Source organism: Temnothorax curvispinosus, unplaced genomic scaffold (assembly GCF_003070985.1).
Source record: "Temnothorax curvispinosus isolate PA1 unplaced genomic scaffold, ASM307098v1 QBEX01013028.1, whole genome shotgun sequence".
In the NCBI taxonomy this organism is placed as follows: Eukaryota; Metazoa; Arthropoda; class Insecta; order Hymenoptera; family Formicidae; genus Temnothorax; species Temnothorax curvispinosus.
In genome coordinates this window covers 469,975-488,343 of record NW_020222808.1, presented here as the reverse complement: position 1 = coordinate 488,343, position 18,369 = coordinate 469,975, and the positions used below count along the sequence as shown (strand labels likewise).

The window sequence follows — 18,369 nt, the reverse complement described above, 5'->3', positions numbered from 1 at the left end:
TTACACTTATACGAGTGTTTCTGTTGCAGGCAGGCTTACACGGACTAACCGGACATATTGAGTTCAATGAAGGAAAGAGAAATAATTTCAAGCTGGACCTCTTAAAACTGAAAAAAGAGGAGCTCGTTAAAGTCGGCGAATGGAAATCTGGGTCTGGCATTAACATCACGGACTTAGACGCCTTTTACGAGACCACGACGACCAACATTACGCTCGTGGTAATGACGAGAGAGGTAATGATACCTTATATCTAATTTAGTCACGTTTGCGACCCTCGTAGCGTTAGAATTAATCATTAAGCAAGATACGGCACGAGTATGGATCACATGGTGATATGAAAGCTGCGCTAAATGGAGTCGAGTATGTTTATTATATGCCGCGAAATGTCAACATTTAAGCTAGATAACAACTTCAACGTGTATTTATAAGTGTATTTATAAGCGACCTGTAAATTGTACGAAGTTTGTTAAATTATTTGATTTATATATATTTTTTTTATATAAAGTTGATCCCAAAATAATCGCATATAATAAATAAAATACAGGAATTTTGTTTGGTAACTTGATTAATTCTATCTTCACGATGTGTTAAAAATACAAAAAATTTGTAATTTGATTTAATGTTACTTTATTGTTTTCGCAAAAATAAAAAAATTTAGGGGCAATTTGCAGGATTTTCAAGCAAAGAAAACAGTAAAATCACGGATTGTCGTATCAAGGAAAAATCTTAGTTGGTCGAGAGAACGTTTTATCGGCGTTATTGTGTATTCTCAGAAAAATGAAAAATTCATGGTGGCGTCGGGAAAAGGAAATGTTTGAGGGACAAGCGATCAAAGTGCTATATATTCGTATTGAATGGCCGCTTCTTTCCCATCCTCTTCCTTTCATATGGCCATCTCATGTGGAAATAAGAACTTTTAAGGGTTTGCTTCTGCCCTACCCCTGTCACGATGAGCACAATTCTACGATCTATCAGTGGGATCCAATCTTCCGCAGGAAAGACCCTACGTCATGGTAAAAGAAGACAAGAATTTGACTGGTAACGCGAGATTCGAGGGCTTCTGCATCGATCTGCTCAAGTGGATCGCCGGCCAAGTCGGTTTCCAATACGCAATCAAATTGGTGCCCGATCACATGTACGGCGTGTACGATCCTGACACAAAAGAGTGGAATGGAATCGTTCGCGAACTCATGGACAAGGTAAGACAGAATGCGCAGATCCTGTTTCCCTTCCTTACGATAACTTGCGATATGATTCAATATCATAACATAAGGAATGATATAAACGTATATAACATGGCGATAACTGAGATATAAGTAATTTGATATTAATATGCAGTGAGTTAATTAAAATTTACACACAAAAGTGTTGCGTTGTCAACGTTGCGTAAATCGGAAAAAAATTTGAACATGGTAAGATGAAAATTAATCAGGGTGTACACGAGTAACTAAATGTCTGCATAAATATGAATAAAATAGCTGATAGTAATTCTTCATAAATTTTTTTAATTATACTAGAAACAACGAATGATATAGCTGGTAAACTTCATTTTCCAAATTGTTATAGAATATTCTGAATGGCAAAAATCGCGATAGTTGTGTTAGTAAAAATATGAAAATAATGGCGAATATTAATATTCTTTTCGTTATTGAAATTAATGTAGACCGCAATGTGTTAATAGTGTTGTTGAAATTACGGAAGCATGTTATATTAGGAGAAATATCGAGGTAGGAGAATAGGTACACGCGCGCGCGACCCAAGAGGCCGATTTTATATGCAAAGCAAAGTAAATTTCCACGTGTCGCAATAAATCCATCCCGCTAGGAATTTCATTACGCCTGTAGTCAGATACAAGAATTACCTAGATTAAGCATCTTTCTCATGACCGAACGACGATATTTGATATTTCGATTCATAGATCAGCTCGCAGATGTTGCTCCCTATCATTTGAATTGTAAAATTGTGCAGTTATTAAAATCAAAGTTTGATATATGCGCCTCCGAGCGTCTTCTGAATTTAATCTATGCCGCCGATCCATTATTGTCTGCATGATCGAGTAGGCGCGCACGCAATATTCGCATAATTTCCACAACAAATTAAAATTTAATTAATCGTTGCAATAACACAATTATTAAATTGGAACACGCGATGTGTGTGATCAAATTAACAATGCATCAATATTTCAATAGTTCAATACACGCTTTTTAATCAGTTAAAAAAATAATCAAGATAACAGAAATGTGTTACATCTATAATCAAATTTCATTCGATGTTTAGTTCCATTGGGACAATAAAGTAACGCCAGTGATGCAAGTTTGCAACTAAATTGTCAGTATAAAGCTCACAAATATTTTTACTTATAAAATATTATTAACTTTACATTATTATTTTTAATAATGTTTGCCTGGAGAAAATTTACTATTATTATAATTTGCTATAATTTGTTATAATTATAGAAATAAAATTAATAATAATTATTTCATTACTCTTATTTTCCTTCTGTTAACAAAAAATCTATTAACAATTGAAATAAAGAAGATTTAGAATAAATGATCCCAATGCTTTTTCAATATCAACACTTTCTTCGAATTTTGATTATAATTCTGACCTTTTTGCACTTGTATATATCAATATATCCAGAAGAAAGTAAGTGTTGTCTTTTCGTTACCGAGGAGAAATAATTCTCTATTCGCACTGTTTCTTTGCGATTTAAGTAGCCAGTAGCAGGGAGAGAATACATGTTGATACACATGCAAATCTTCAACGAAAAAATGGAGAACACTACCAGTAAACGTAATGCGTCGGAAAGCGGAAATTTCTAAAAAGAGAGTCTTTATTAGATTTAAAGTGTTATCATCGGAACGAGATAAAAACGCAAGAGCGCGATATACAAAGAAATGGACGTACGCGAAAAAACGCATATTATTCGTGAAAAAATCGCGCGCACAAATACAAGCTATATGCAAAAGTATTATTAGCGTAAAAATAAATCGTCCGGATTTGGTTTTGTAGTTCTAAAAATATTGATTTTTTAACAATAGTACGATTCAAGCTTTGATACATAGACACACAATGTAATATTATACTAAAAAAAGAATCCATTAACGGCCAGATAAAAATTTAATATTTGCAATAACATTTTATTCGTGAACAAGATATAAATGGATGTAGTTAATAATACAAATATTCAGCCGTTTTCCGAAGCATATTACTGTTCGTGTGCAAGATTATTTGATACATGCGTGCGATTGCTGCGAATACGATTCGTTGAATATATTTTGTCATATATTATACATACATATAATACGCGCTTCTCTGTCCGAGATAATGCTTTGCTTTCATTCGACAAATACTTCAAGCATTTGTTGCTGATAATGTTAGTACATAACATTTACGGAATTGCTTTTGGACATTCTTATGACCAACTTTGTTGGTTGTAATATACGTGATATCACTTATTGTTAGTCTTTTTTTAACCATATCTATATATTTTGCTATTGCAAATTCCATTATGTAATTCTACTATGTAAAATATTGTAAAACATATTGCACACAACAAGGAAAGAGCGACAGAGAAAGAAAGAGGAATAATTTAATATATAACTTTAGCTTTCTCGAAAAAAAATTTGTCGTGGAAAAATCACAATTGCTTGTTATTAAAAATTCGCGCAACTCGCGTTAATTTGAAACACAAGATGCAAAGAGACGAAAAAAAACGTGCACCTCACAAAATTCGCAACTTCTTCTTCCTAGCGTACTCTGAATAGCGAAGATCAGCGGTTTATAAAACATGCAAAGCAATCTACCTCTTGTGAAAAGGGATGACGCCTTAACCTGGAAACCTACGAAACCGTAGGTGGATATTTTAAAACGGAAGATGACACGAATGATGTTTCATAGTTCGCGATGCTCGCACATAACTCACGCTCATAAAAAATTCATTCACTATTTCACAAGATAAATATGCAACGAAGCAGGTTTATCAGTAATTTAATGCTCTCATTCACAATGCACTTATGTATTATAAAAAATACATTTGCTCGGTATAAAAGTTCGGTGATATGCCTTGATTATTTTTATCTGTCCAAGAGAAAGCATTCTATATACGAACGATTTAGATATCTTTCTTAATAAAAGCTTTTTGTGCGATATTAATTCCTACTGTTTCCCGCATTATAATCATCTTTGTTTTTATATGGCTTCAACTTCAACTTTATCAAGGAAATTAAATTTCTTTAATTCTCTTGGATACTGTAATTCTTTCAGAGAGCGGATCTAGCGGTTGCCTCCATGACAATTAATTATGCCAGGGAAAGCGTAATAGACTTCACCAAGCCATTTATGAATCTCGGAATTGGAATCTTGTTTAAGGTGAGTTAACACTGTGCATCAGCCGTAATTTTCTTTTTAATTACATATGCATGCGACACGATGATTACCATCTATTACCTTTTCATCAAAGTATACGTGTCTATGTCTCTAACGTTTAACTCTTGATTATATTTCAGTTTATGCATTGCATTAACATAAATTAACAAAAGTGATTTTCATACGAGCATGTCATTATAACCTACTGAATAATGAGGAACGTAAATAGATGCTTTAATTAGTCCACGGTAATATCAATATACGCAAGATGAATTTGTATAATTCAACGTGACTTTAATTCGTTTATTTAAATGCGAGAAAGAAATTAATTCGTCAAATAATCTGCACCGCGCGAATTCTCTTTCTTCAACGAATATACTCGCGAAGAGAGCCTTTGAATGCCCAGGATCACCGTGAATGTTGACTCGTGTCGGCCCGCAGCGTCGTGCCGCTCTGTGCCGCGTCGCGTCGCGTCGCACCACGAAACGGGATCCGTTTTAATTAAAATCGTAGCGTGACGTAATTTAGGTGCCGTCCAGTCAGCCGACACGGCTTTTCTCCTTCATGAATCCGCTGGCGGTCGAGATCTGGCTCTACGTGCTCGCCGCCTACATGCTAGTGAGCTTCACCCTTTTCGTGATGGCGCGCTTCAGCCCGTACGAGTGGAACAATCCGCATCCGTGTCTGGCTGAGAGCGACGTGGTCGAAAACCAGTTTACCGTCAGCAACAGTTTCTGGTTCATCACCGGCACCTTCCTCAGGCAGGGCAGCGGGCTCAACCCTAAGGTACACTCAACGAGGTGCTCCACCATTGGACTACTTCTACCGTTTTCCTTCGCGTACTCATCGACTACACCGTTCACCGTCGGGACATCTCTCATCCGACATGCTCGCCAGTTTCTCTCACTTCCGAGCGTTATACGGAACCCCGTTCACGAGGCAGCGCGCACATAAATCCATCATCTCGCCGGAGTGCAAACAGTAGATGTCTGTTTGCAGGGTGCACGTCAATTCGTTTATATCTGTTTATGTTACGAATCATATATTTGCAATATTACAGGAATGCTCGCTAAAGCTGCGGGCAAAACAATCGAGGAAAATCTTGCAGCAATATTGTTATACGATAATATTGTAAAATCTTTTATAAAGGATGTCGCGCTCTCTCTCTCCACTTCGCTTTCGGAACTAAAAAAGATCAGAACGCGTTAATCTTCTTCGTAAACAGATTAAAGACGTTTAAATTTTTTAAGTAGATTATTTAGAATGGGCTATTGTTTGTTTTCTTTATCGTGGCAATGAATTGTTCGTCTTAAAATCCAATCTCAATTACCTTCCACGGCGTTAGCGATCTCTCGTTAAAAAATAAAGCAGCACGTACGGCGATTGCACTCAGAGTGCACCGCTATTGTGTTCCGCTCGACGCGCCAGAGAATAATACGTTCCCGTAATTCCGTCGAAATAAAGAATCGTCTTTCGAGCCATTTGAGAGACTGGATATTGTGCAAGAAAACAGCGCGAGAGTTGTAAGCGGCTCGCAAATTTGAATTATTTTTCAGCAAGGAACTATACATGACAATTGGACGTGAACGAGCGCGTCATTGCATTTCACGAAATTACATCGTAATCTCGTCTTCGATATCGAATCAAGGTCGATCAAGTCAATTCTTGAAGATTAGTAATGATAAACGTCAATGCTTCAGGTGACCAAACGCACGCCACCGCGGCTCTTCTCGTTCATGACTCCCCTCGCCGTGGAGATCTGGTTGTCCTTGTTAGGCGCTTACGTGGTGGTTTCCTTAACGATATGGATAGTGGCAAGATTCTCACCCTACGAGTGGGTAGAGCCACCCCCCTGCCCAAGCTGCAAATGCCCTTTGCAGGTAGGCTCACGTCGAGTGGTGTGAAAAAAAATCAATTGATCAATTATATTTAAATTACAAAGCACAGAGGATTCTTTTAAATATTATCTGTATTTTAACTATAATTTAACTAGCTAAAATAACTAGCTAAAATACTTCTAAAATACATACTTATACTACACTTCAGTAATTGATTTAAAAAATCCATAATACTTCGTAATTTTTGTAACCGAACCTTATTTCTTGCGATTTTGTAAGATATAAATATTAAACGAATAAAAAACGATTAGTTAATATATGTGCAACAACGTATCTTTTAATGTAACATTTTTCTTCGCCAAGAGAGTAGATACACTTTATGCAAAGGAAAAATTTTGTTTTCTGAAAAAGATGCTATTTACGTAAAAATTCAAAGTTATTTCGCACCTTTATTTTCAGTCTTTTATATCATGACCAACGTCTGCATACAATAGTATAGAGCAATATATAAAAAGTATGTAATGTACAGAAAGCTGTAAGTTAAGTACAACTAGTGTAATTATTTTTGAAACTGCACCACTCGACGGGGGGGATCATCGCATTGTCATCAGGGCAGTCACATGAGCGCCTTGGATCCGGACAGCGACGACATTCCTCTACTGACAACAGTCAACGAGTTCAGCCTGGCCAACAGTTTTTGGTTTACGGTCGGCACACTAATGCAACAGGGCAGCGACCTCAACCCTAAGGTAAACGTGCCACCACAGAGAGTCAAACGCGTCCCAAGAAACAACATTCCTTTTTTTATCAATAAACATGTATGTAATTACTTTCCTCGGCAGTAGCCTACTTGTCGGACTTCCAGAAATTCGTATCGGGAAACGATTAACTTTTGCGGCACTAATTAAAGAGAACCACGTGATTTAAACACGAATAAGTTTTAAACGTTCTTCTGAAATTTTTTACGGCACCAAAACACTCGTTTAAGTAGGACTGGAGAGTGATAAATTATTTCACCACGATTCCCTCAGATCTCGATCAAAACATAAAGTAAAATAGGTCATTTCTGTACCGTACTTCTATTACATGTATAAAAATGTTGATCCAGAAACTTTTACGACTCTTCACAGAAATTTTCTTTTTATGAAAATCTATAAAGATATGACATATTAAAAAGCTGTATTTGCTATAAATGTTTAAAGGAGAAATGGATATAAAGTTTGTCAAGAGAGTATATAGTTTATATAATATAACTGCATAGTTTTTTGTATAATATTTAATATAAATCATATAATCATATTCTTCTTTTCTCTTTCTTGGATTAATTTCTGACAGCATTAGCAGTCAAAGAAAAACCACTAGATTTAGTTACGAAATAATTACGACGCACCGAATCCTTCTTTCGCGTTATCGGTCTGTTCCTTTTTTTGCTTCTACATTTACGTCTAGAAAAAGCAATTTTCTTTCCATGCTTGGAAATTACTCGCTATATTCAGTCACGTACTAACATGCCTCGAAAAGTAAGAGAAAACTATTAGATTTGGGCATATCTTGCGGAAAATAAAAAAAATATAAAAATCGATAAAACCAAGAGCAATTTTTCTTGGGATCTCTCAACTAATCCAATTTAAACACGTATTTTCTACTTTCTTACATCAAGTGCATATAAATCTTTCTACGTTATAAAATTATCATTGATTCCAAATATATCTCTTTAATTTAATGTAAACGAAAGAATTGAAAATTGATCTATATTTTCTATATTTTAATAAAATATATGTGTGGGAAAGAGAATGTGTAAACGCAAATTTATGTCTGTTCCATAAACACACTATTATATTTTTACTAGTCGCATATAAAATGCCGCAAATCTCATTTAAACGTACAATTTTTAAGTAGTTTTACTTGTATGAATCGTGAAATTCAACGCGTATTTCAAGAAGAAAAGCAAATAAATGTCAAACGCACAAAGACACTATATGAGTATATGCCATAACAGTAATGTTAAATAAATAGCATCGAACAAAACTAAAAGAAACTTTGAATACAAGAAATGCAAAATGCATACAACAATTGTAATTTTACGCGATATTATTTCTAAATATAATAAGGAAACATATGCAACATAATTATAGCAAAAGAAAAAATGATTATATTCCGTGCAATAATAAATACACGGATTACAGTTATTCCTGATATACAAGGTGCACCATTTACAGATTATAACAGTACAATCGCTTATTCTGGATATTAATTATAGAGTAACTTATGCTGAATATTAATTATAAAGTAACTCTGAGATCATTTTTATAAAACTTTTTTATTCAACGACGAAATAATTAATGCCTGCCATATTATCTCAAATGATTAAATTATCAATAAATATGAATAGATAGATTATAAGAATGTCGATAAAATTAACGCTTTACAAGAATTAAAAAATAAATAGCAATTAACTAATTATAAGCGCGTTTTTGCTTTATGACAAATATTTCTTGTCATTCTTTTATTTATGTTAATAATACATGCCTTTATTTAAAAAAATTTTTATAATATTTGTATAATACTTAATCTTGGATGATTTGAGAAAGAAATAGATGAGAAAATAAAGAAACAAGATTAATTAATCCATCAATTTTTCTTTATTGTTCATGAGAGATAAATATAAGAGAGAAAGAAAATGTAAATAAAAGAGTCATATTTTTAAAATATTGATACTTTGTATGTAGTATTATTTTAACTTGTTTCTTTTGTTTTAATATTTATCTAATCAAGAATAAAAAATCTATGCACAATAAACTTTAATCCGTGTGTGCTTGATACTAATACTTGCGAAATAACATTATTTATGAAATGCATTTTTATATATTTATGTTACTTCTATATTACTTTTTATGTTATTTGTCTTATTATTCATAATACTTTTATATAACTAGACACTACAGACGCGCGCTACGCGCGCGCTATTTATCTTTAACATTTCACTATTAACCCTATTATACACAACTGTCAAAATATACAATGACAGCTGCAAATGAAGTAAGCGCAGCAAGAGAACCAATCGGCATCGCGGAAAAGCGGCAACAATAAACTTCACATCTCCTTTTTAGAAGAGGATTTATATTTATATTACTTATTTGTACTTGCGAGATTGCTCTATAAATTATAAAACTGATATCTTGCAATTAGTATTTAAAAATAAAAACTACCATTTAAATTGCAAAAATTAATAAAAAATGACAAATAAATATACGTGGAAGTACAACTATGAGCCTAAACATATAAAATGCTACAATACCTTTAGCTAACTTTTATCATTTGTAACTCAAAAGCTATTATATATAATCTTAACAATTTTATCTTCTTGTCTCTTATTAATATCCAGAATACACATTATTCAAGTATCATAAAATATGAAATATCTCTCACAAAGAAAATATAGTTTTTTTCGTCTTCATAATTCCGCTTTGAAAAATTATTATTCTTTCGACATTTGATTTTTATTTATATGGATGCTGTGTATAATACGATGGGAATAAGATAAAAAATGTCAGCAATACAGAATAGTGCGCAATTGGCTTTCAGTTGTCGTATAATACGTGCAGTATTGTATAGAGTTCCGTCAATCGCGAGAAAAGTATCCGCGAGATATGAACTGGGACGGCACTGGCATTGCTATCATGGACAATGGAAGCATTCGGAGTGAAAGGAGCTGCGTCATTATTCGCGCCATACCTTTCTTTTTCGTACTGTACTTACAAAGATTAAAAAACGAAATGGACCTTGCACACGTAAAGCTTTTCTCTTGAAATTTTATATAATTTCATTTACGACCCAACGACCTTTAGTTGCATTATACGAATGTTTAAAAATTTGCTAAGCAATATAACTTATCAAGTTCTGTAATAATCAAAAACTAATTTTTGTGTAAGATACATAGTTAATTCTAAAGATAATAACAATTCGGTAAACACAAATCATACACCATAATCATATGAATCATTAAATGAGTATCAATTCTAATCAAGCTTTATTTTTTTGTCACTGCGAATGAAACTTAAAGAACAAGCACACTAATTTACAGAATTATTATCTATATAATCCATAACAACAAATATCAAAAAGTTAATCAGAAAACGAATATCAGCCCTGCATGCACATATAAGTCAAACACTTTTTAATTTCTTGTGTCTATGTTATAGCAATTTCTTATTAGTTTCATAATTATACCTAAAATGTCGAATATCTCATTTTTATTACAATATTATTGTTAAATTAATTTTTCATTTTATGGCTATTTTATTAGTTTTTCACATATGCAATTGTTTTATATTACACAATATTATTTTGTATAATATAGTTTATATATTTGCAATTAAGGCGTATAATATAGTATATATTGACACGATACATTGAAATAGTTTTCCTCCGTATTTTTAATACCAAGGTGCATAACACTTTGTAAAAATAATCGATCAAATCCGTTGAGATTTCGGTTCTTCGAGCTAATGTCACAATGGATTAAGAAGCAATAATTTTTGTATGCAAGAAGCGTGATATAAAAGTAGCTTCTAGTAAATTCTCAATAAGTTCAACGTTCAATTCTTCACTTTTACGCGACTGACTTCTGCGGAAATTCTTCCTGCAGCATTCAACGGTGTTTTCCAAGTTTCTTGCGCCATATTTCACGTCACATAAAAGCAAGAAAGTGTTACTAAAAAACAGAACTAGTAGAAAGAACATTTTGGATCTGTTAAAATTCTTTCTCTCTATTATTATATAAAGTCTAATAAAACATTTAGGACAATAAGATGCAAAAAAAATTCCTATTTGCTTGCAAATAGATTACGACTCATATTTTGCTGATTATCTTGAAGACATATAGATATCTATATATACTATATTATACAATGTGTTAATCATTGCAGTTGTGCTTTTATGGTACTAGTTTCGTAAAAAATAGATATTGCATTGAGATATTTATCTGTGCTAAATGATAATTGCTGCTTTTAAAAATTTCCTGGAAATACAGCAGCGTCTTACGTGATCATCTGTTGTAGAGCATGGAATTTCGCGAGGTTTCACGGTGAGATTCGAGCTGGTATTGTTTCCCTAACAATGCTAACAGCAGTATAGAAAGGAGGTTTTGTTTACACTAAGCGACGATGTCCGTGAAAACAATTACATGTCCTCAGCGTATCTCGCCTGAGAATGTTCGCCGTGATATCTCACGAATTTCCGCGTCCTCGCCGCGTCATCCGTTTCTATTACACTGACGAAAGTAATTAGAGTACAAGCTATATACACATTGTACATTGTATTTAATATACCTGTTGCGATATTACCCGACGTAAACTGCTGAAAATTTAGATAAATAACTTGAAATGCACATTGAGATGTATTATTTAACCAAACAAACAATTAGTTTCCTGAATTATGTATTCTTGTATAAAAGTAGTAAATATTTAAAATGACGTACATTACATAAATAGGAAAAATAGCTAAATGTGCGGCTTAATGACATTAACTTTGACATGAATAATAACTTCATTAGCAGGACATTATTTTGCAGCATATATACGTTCGTTTATTATTTCGTTATATCTCATCGCGACATAAACTCATCTAAACTCACAAATCATGACATATGCACCATTATTTAATATGTACCAAACACGAAGTTTTTCGCTCATTTGCCACGACGTATAAATTTTAAGATATATTCCTGTTTCAAACAAAAAGCAAATAAAATAATATCATTTTAAAGATTCGGAAATATATGTATAAAGCTAGATTTTCAGACCGAGCAAACGAGCACGGATAAGTACAAATGAACTTGCTTCGACGAGTGCAAACGGCATCGTGAGTATTGAATTATTCATGTTTGTTCGCGCTCGTTTGCTTGATCTGTAGATCCGGCTTAAAATAATGCTAAATAAGTGCGACTTAGATCTACTCTTGATAGATTTCCTGTTTCAATTTCCTACTGTATAATATGTAACATTGTATAGTATTGTACAGTATACTATACGCTTATTAGCAAATATTTAAATAAAGCTTAAGTCGTTATATGTATATTGTATACGCTTATATACACATAAACTTTGTAAATATATTCATTCAACAAATATCACTAAATAAGAGAAAATCATAACTTTAAATGTGCGAAACAGCTAGGAGAGTAGAATCTCATATGGAAACGTAAATATCTATGATACATCATGTGATGCCAATTGACTCTGGTGGCACGTATGTACATGCGGGGTTGTCGTTGCGACTGTCTCGAGTGTCGGCAAATTATGCTTCATATCAGCCAGATGCGCCGGATACCGGAGAATCGCGGTTGAGCATTCAGAGCGAGAGAGAATGTAATATTGCAAATAATAATATGTTTTACGCTTTAAATGTCTTCGCGTATGGGCATAGATATATATGCGCGTAGACATGTGCGCGTAATTATATATATGCGCGCACAAGAAAATTTCTCCCATTGATATAGATAACAAGCAACTCGCTCGAATACATCGTTCCTAAAAGAGCTATTCCACACAAACACTTGCAAAAAAACAGACATTATATTCAGCGTATAATTTAAACACATCCCGAATACGCGGGTTATACCGTGCAAACTTTTTCGCAGAATATTACCGCGCGGTAGAATTAAAACCGTTCTCTCAATTTCCGAGCGGCAGGCGCCGCGTAATACGAGAATGAGAGAATCATTCATGGGTGTTCTACATTCGACGATCGTTTCCGTGATCGTCGGCCTCGCCATTAATGGATCGAAATATCCCAGCAGCGAATTCTAAATGAGACCTCGTATTGCATTCTTCGACTGCTGTGAGGAATTTTTCGTCGGAATTGCATTTTAAATCGACCTTGTCACCCCGATATGTTCTGATGCGTTTTCGATCGATCTTCGATTCTCCTTACGGTCCTTCGTAACAGAGGCGAAAAGTATCTGCCCCGTAGTGCAAATATATATCAAGTGATTTATACATTTTATACATTTGAAAGAGCCTACTAAAATTTTAAACGGATATTTCTTTCATGCATCTACAACAATTTGATTTCGGTACTATTGATACTTGATTGACACTTGAGCTAAACAATCTCCGTTGCCTGGAGAGCACAAGAAAATATATTATATCGATATCACCTGATGATTGTTCGAAAACGCATGAAATTGTATATTAATACTGTCACAGAAAATTTATTTCCCACATCCCTACAGAAAGTTAAAGAGACTATTAAAATTAATCAATACTTTAATTTGGAAATAAATTCACACACAATTCATATATATTCGTGAGAATTTATGATTATATCTCTAAACTTCTCAATCGCGAATAACGAATTAACGTTTTAATGTAAAAAGGAATAATAAATATGGGCTAAATTAATAACATTTGCAAAGCGGAATTTAATTTGTTGTTAATTGATTTCCAGATAATTCAATATCGTCGAATTAGAATACCCATGAAGTTGTTAAATAAGAAATTTATTAAGATTATTCGAAATGAATACGGATTAAATCCTCGTTATCAGGCAACTAGTACGAGAATAGTAGGCGGCATTTGGTGGTTCTTCACGCTAATCATCATCTCCTCTTATACTGCAAATCTGGCCGCTTTCCTAACGGTGGAAAGAATGATAACGCCGATCGAGAATGTCGCTGATCTCGCGGAACAAACCGAGATATCTTACGGCACTTTGGAGGGAGGAAGTACGAAGACGTTCTTCAGAGTGAGTGTAAAAAAATCATAAAGAATGAATTGTTTTTGTTGTTAGAATAATGATAAATCTCATAATGGACGATATGACACCGACTTTTTAAATTAGCAAAAATTTAATAACATTTTAAAACGCAAATTATCATATTATATTCACGCTGAAATTAAAAAATGTGTATATATCTAGTAAATCTGCTGACGTAATATATACTAATAATAAATTTGATATATTTTTGGATTGTGTTTTATAATGTTTCTTAAAAAGATTATATTATAATTAAACGAAAATACCGCTTCTGTAAATTTTATTCCATCTGTGCCATTTTTCCTTCAGGAAAATGAACGAATTAACAAAATAATGAGCAAAAAGTTTCTAAATTTAATACTAACAATGTCAAAACTCGACCATTTTCAAAATAAAAATATCTGATTCGCGAGTAAGAAGAAGATTGACTCTTTCAATACAATATTAACTTTTTCACTGTTCAATACATTTTCAAAATTAATTTTTATTTAAAACTTTTTTTATCATAAACCGTGGCATGTACAAGACAAAATTAAATATAAGCTGTTACAGAATTATATAATTTACCGTAAATAATTTAATCAGGACTCAAAAATTGGGATCTATCAGAAAATGTGGAGATTTATGGAATCGAAGAGTCCATCTGTGTTTGTTCAATCCTATGAAGAAGGAGTGAAAAGAGTTTTGGAAGGCGACTATGCATTTTTAATGGAGTCGACCATGCTCGATTACGCAGTTCAACGAGATTGCAATCTAACACAAATAGGAGGCTTGTTAGACAGCAAAGGATATGGAATTGCTACTCCGAAAGGTAAATAAGAATAAAAATGGCAATGAATAGAAGTTCGACTTAAAAAGTAATTACCAACGTATTTAATATTAAAAGCTAAGAAGTTTCTGAAACAGGTGGTGTCCAATTAAATTTCTAAAGAAAAATCGGCTTTATTAGCCGACGCACACCCTTACAGAAAAATACTGTAAGTGATTATTTAGCTAGTGATTAATTACTTATTGTGAGTATTAAAAGCATTAAAAACAGATCTTTTAATACTCAAAATAAGTAATTAATCACTGGCCAAATAATCACTTAAAGCGCGCTATCTTTGTTCATAAAGTAGTTTGTACAGTTAAATAATTGTATCGAAAAGATTACAATATATTTCAGTCTCGAAAAGAAGAAAAAACTTGAATAATTTTACAAAATTAAACCACGTATTTAAAATACGTATATTATTTAATAATATATTGAACATATTCGACGTAAAATGCAAGGTTATGCCCGAGATTATGCTGCAGAGGCAGAAATTACGAAACCCTTGGCCAGCCTAACGAAGGCTTTTTATATGCAGGTTCGCCCTGGAGGGATAAAATATCTCTAGTTATTCTGGAGCTGCAGGAAAAAGGTGTAATACAGATCCTCTATGATAAATGGTGGAAGAACATGGGCGATGTATGCAACAGAGACGACAAGAATAAGGAGAGCAAAGCTAACGCCCTTGGAGTTGAAAATATTGGTATGTTTATCCATTCATATTTTTTTAACAATAGAAATTAGAGACAAAAACAATAAAAAAAAGAATAAGAAAATTTTTCCATTTCTTAAATCATATATAAATATGTTTGTATCGTATTATATATATTAATGTATCAAAAGATTTCAGACTAATTAATTTTTCTTAAATTAAATACCGAAAATAATTGCATTCAACTTTCACGATGTTCAAATAACTGCTTAATACAAATTAAATATGTAAATTATACATACATATTAAGGTGTACTTATATTTTCATTAATGGATAGCGTAACACAATATATCAAAGGATTTCGGACTGATTAATTTTCATTAAATTGAATACCGAAGTGATTGCTTTGAATGGCCCTTTCACGATGTTTGAATAGCTGCTTAATTTATTAAGTTATCAAGTTTATCCAGGTTACCGATACGCGTCCATGAGTACATTCAATAGCATATTAGCAAAACGAGTTTGTGAAGCTATATTTCAATCATAGCACAACAAATCTGGCTAGTAATGCAGCCTATAAGTTGTATTTGCATACTATAAATGCATAGTTGTGGATATCTCATTGGCGACATATGTACGCAACCAAAAGGATATGTTTAATAATCGAAACTTCTGCGTGTTCCGCGTGCCTGTTTTAAGTTTCAGTCATTTCAACTATAAAGTATTCTGTTCTCTTTACGAATCTCACATGCAGCATAGCTAAAAAAAGGCATAGAGAAACATCCAGTTATATAGCAGCATAAATCAGTATGCAAAAGAAAAAGATTAAATGCAAAGATATGAAAACTAAGTTATTTTGCAGAAAAGGTGATAAGAAATAAAGTATTTTACAGACAAGTTGAAGAGAAATAAACTATCGTAATTAATAAATTACATAAGTTACATTTTGCATTAAAAATTTTCACGTAAAATATCGGAAAAAAACAATTATTTATCTAATCATCTTTGAACAACATTTGCAGATTTAATATTTCTTCTTGTACGCGCATATGAAATCTTTAAAGCTATAATAAATTTATCAGATGTTAAAGTAAATAAATATCGATATCTCAGCGTGGAAAGATCGCGCACAAATATTACAGTCGTCTTAATCAGCGCCAGGAAAGTTAATTTGTTACTGTACGAGAGGACAGCTAGATTTGGTCGAAGTGGACAAAGTCTGAATCAAAGAAAGAGGAGAAGGTTTTCAAGCGTGACGGAATCTCGCGTAAAGTTCGCGAACGAATTTTTCTTAGGACCCTTCGAAAACCGCTTCCGGATTTTTATGGAAGTCACAACAAGTTCCTTCTTTCTCTCCCCGCTTTGATTCAACTTTTCCTTTTTTTCCCTTCACTCGCGAAAACTCTCGGGCTATCTACCTACTTTGCCTCCCTTTCCTCGTCGCCGTTTCTCCGCCGCCTTGTAACTTGGATAAGTACCCATTTTGCCGACGGTGTAAATGTACTCGACAAGATAGAAAGAAGAATGAATAGTCTTAACGGCGAGACGCAAAAATCTCGCGAAATTACAGTTGAATTGCTAATTTCCATTCATTCCAATGTCTCTTGATTATTTGCCATGAAAAAAAAAGTGATCATTGAAGACTGACCTTTATCGTGCTATTTTATAAGAATAAGCAGACCACCATCTTCGAGAAAAGAAAGCTCTTTCAACAGTGTTAAAGTAATTGAGACAGAAATGTGAAATATGAGATTGGCTTTTTCAATTTGTTGGAAGCTTTAAAAATGTCGTAAAAGAAATATTTTCATAGCTTGTTTGAGTAGCCTTACGATTATTTTACATTAATATTAAATTTAATTATAATAAATGTCTAATATCCTTTTTAAAAATTAATAATTAAATATAATTAAAAGTAAACAATAACATTTATTGATAATTACACAATCTTTGATATATTAGATAAATAGAACTACCACAAAGTTTAATTAACGTTAGTTGCTTCAACTTCAATTTATATTTTTCCTTTCTTAAACTAAAATTAAAAAAAATAACAAAAAAGAAGCAAAAAAACAAGTTAAAACTACAGATTCTTTGTGATGGCTTTAAAGCATGATGAAAATAAACGAAAGATCAAGTAAAATACAATAAAAATTAGTCAATTTTAAACTATATAAAGAAAATTATGCGATATTTAATAACATAATAATCTTGATATATCTAACACTACATTATATCTTGTACATTGTATTCATTGATAAAAAACAGAATTGATAAACGTATCCTACTTGTGTTAAGATAATAATGTCACAAATTTACTCGAATCCACTTAGCGCGACCTTGCATTCTCTTCGCTCATTTGTCTTGGAACATCGCTAACTCCGCGAGTTTCCGAATTAGCGAGGGAATCTCTTCGAGAACGATGAGCTCCGGATAATTCCCGGTTCGTGCCCAAGTGTTTTGGCGAGAGTACGTCTTACGGAAAACTTGAGCATATATCCTGCTGTAACTCGGCGAACATAACTTCTCACCGCGAAACTTGGATCGGCCTGTAGGCGTACAATGTCGCACGACCTCTCTCCGGACCCGGCTTTTGATATCGTTTCGCGAAATAGGCGCGAAGTCCCAGTGATATCTGGGCGCCCGTGCGAGAAACTTTCGTCCTTCCGGTGAGACATCCGGACTGTCATCATAAATCACGGCGGTGTAGTTATGCAAATCTACTTTGCATTCTCGAGATCCCAGTTCAGTTGTCTTGCCGTCAACGATAAGTGGACACTTTTTAGCCTGTTCAAAAGCGTCTCCATCCTACATACTTTGTTCTCCATTCTTTCTCTCGTGAAATATATAGCTAAAAGTTTCACGAATAAAAAATGTTTGCCAGCTTAAGTGAATGTATTTTATAAAGTTCTCTCTGCCTTTTATTACTACGTTTAATTTTTAT

General features: G+C 33.3%; 2 protein-coding genes across 8 annotated transcripts in view; one reads left to right on the top strand and one right to left on the bottom strand.

Annotated features, from left to right (window-relative positions):
* LOC112463095 overlaps positions 1-18,369 on the bottom strand; it is a 93,440-nt gene that overhangs the window by 39,593 nt on the left and 35,478 nt on the right. The gene's annotated exons all lie outside the window — the stretch shown is intronic.
* Positions 1-18,369, top strand: part of LOC112463093 (glutamate receptor ionotropic, kainate 1) — a 146,589-nt gene that overhangs the window by 122,512 nt on the left and 5,708 nt on the right. For 6 of the 7 annotated variants that reach the window (XM_025029275.1, XM_025029273.1, XM_025029279.1 and 3 more), the window contains exons 9-15: positions 30-233; positions 996-1,199; positions 4,267-4,371; positions 4,897-5,154; positions 13,755-13,952; positions 14,550-14,775; positions 15,314-15,478. In XM_025029275.1, coding sequence (XP_024885043.1) covers positions 30-233; positions 996-1,199; positions 4,267-4,371; positions 4,897-5,154; positions 13,755-13,952; positions 14,550-14,775; positions 15,314-15,478 — 1,360 coding nt within the window. Of the gene's footprint in view, positions 1-29; positions 234-995; positions 1,200-4,266; positions 4,372-4,896; positions 5,155-6,068; positions 6,249-6,817; positions 6,956-13,754; positions 13,953-14,549; positions 14,776-15,313; positions 15,479-18,369 lie in introns of all 7 variants that reach the window. The other variant, XM_025029280.1, reaches the window with a different exon arrangement.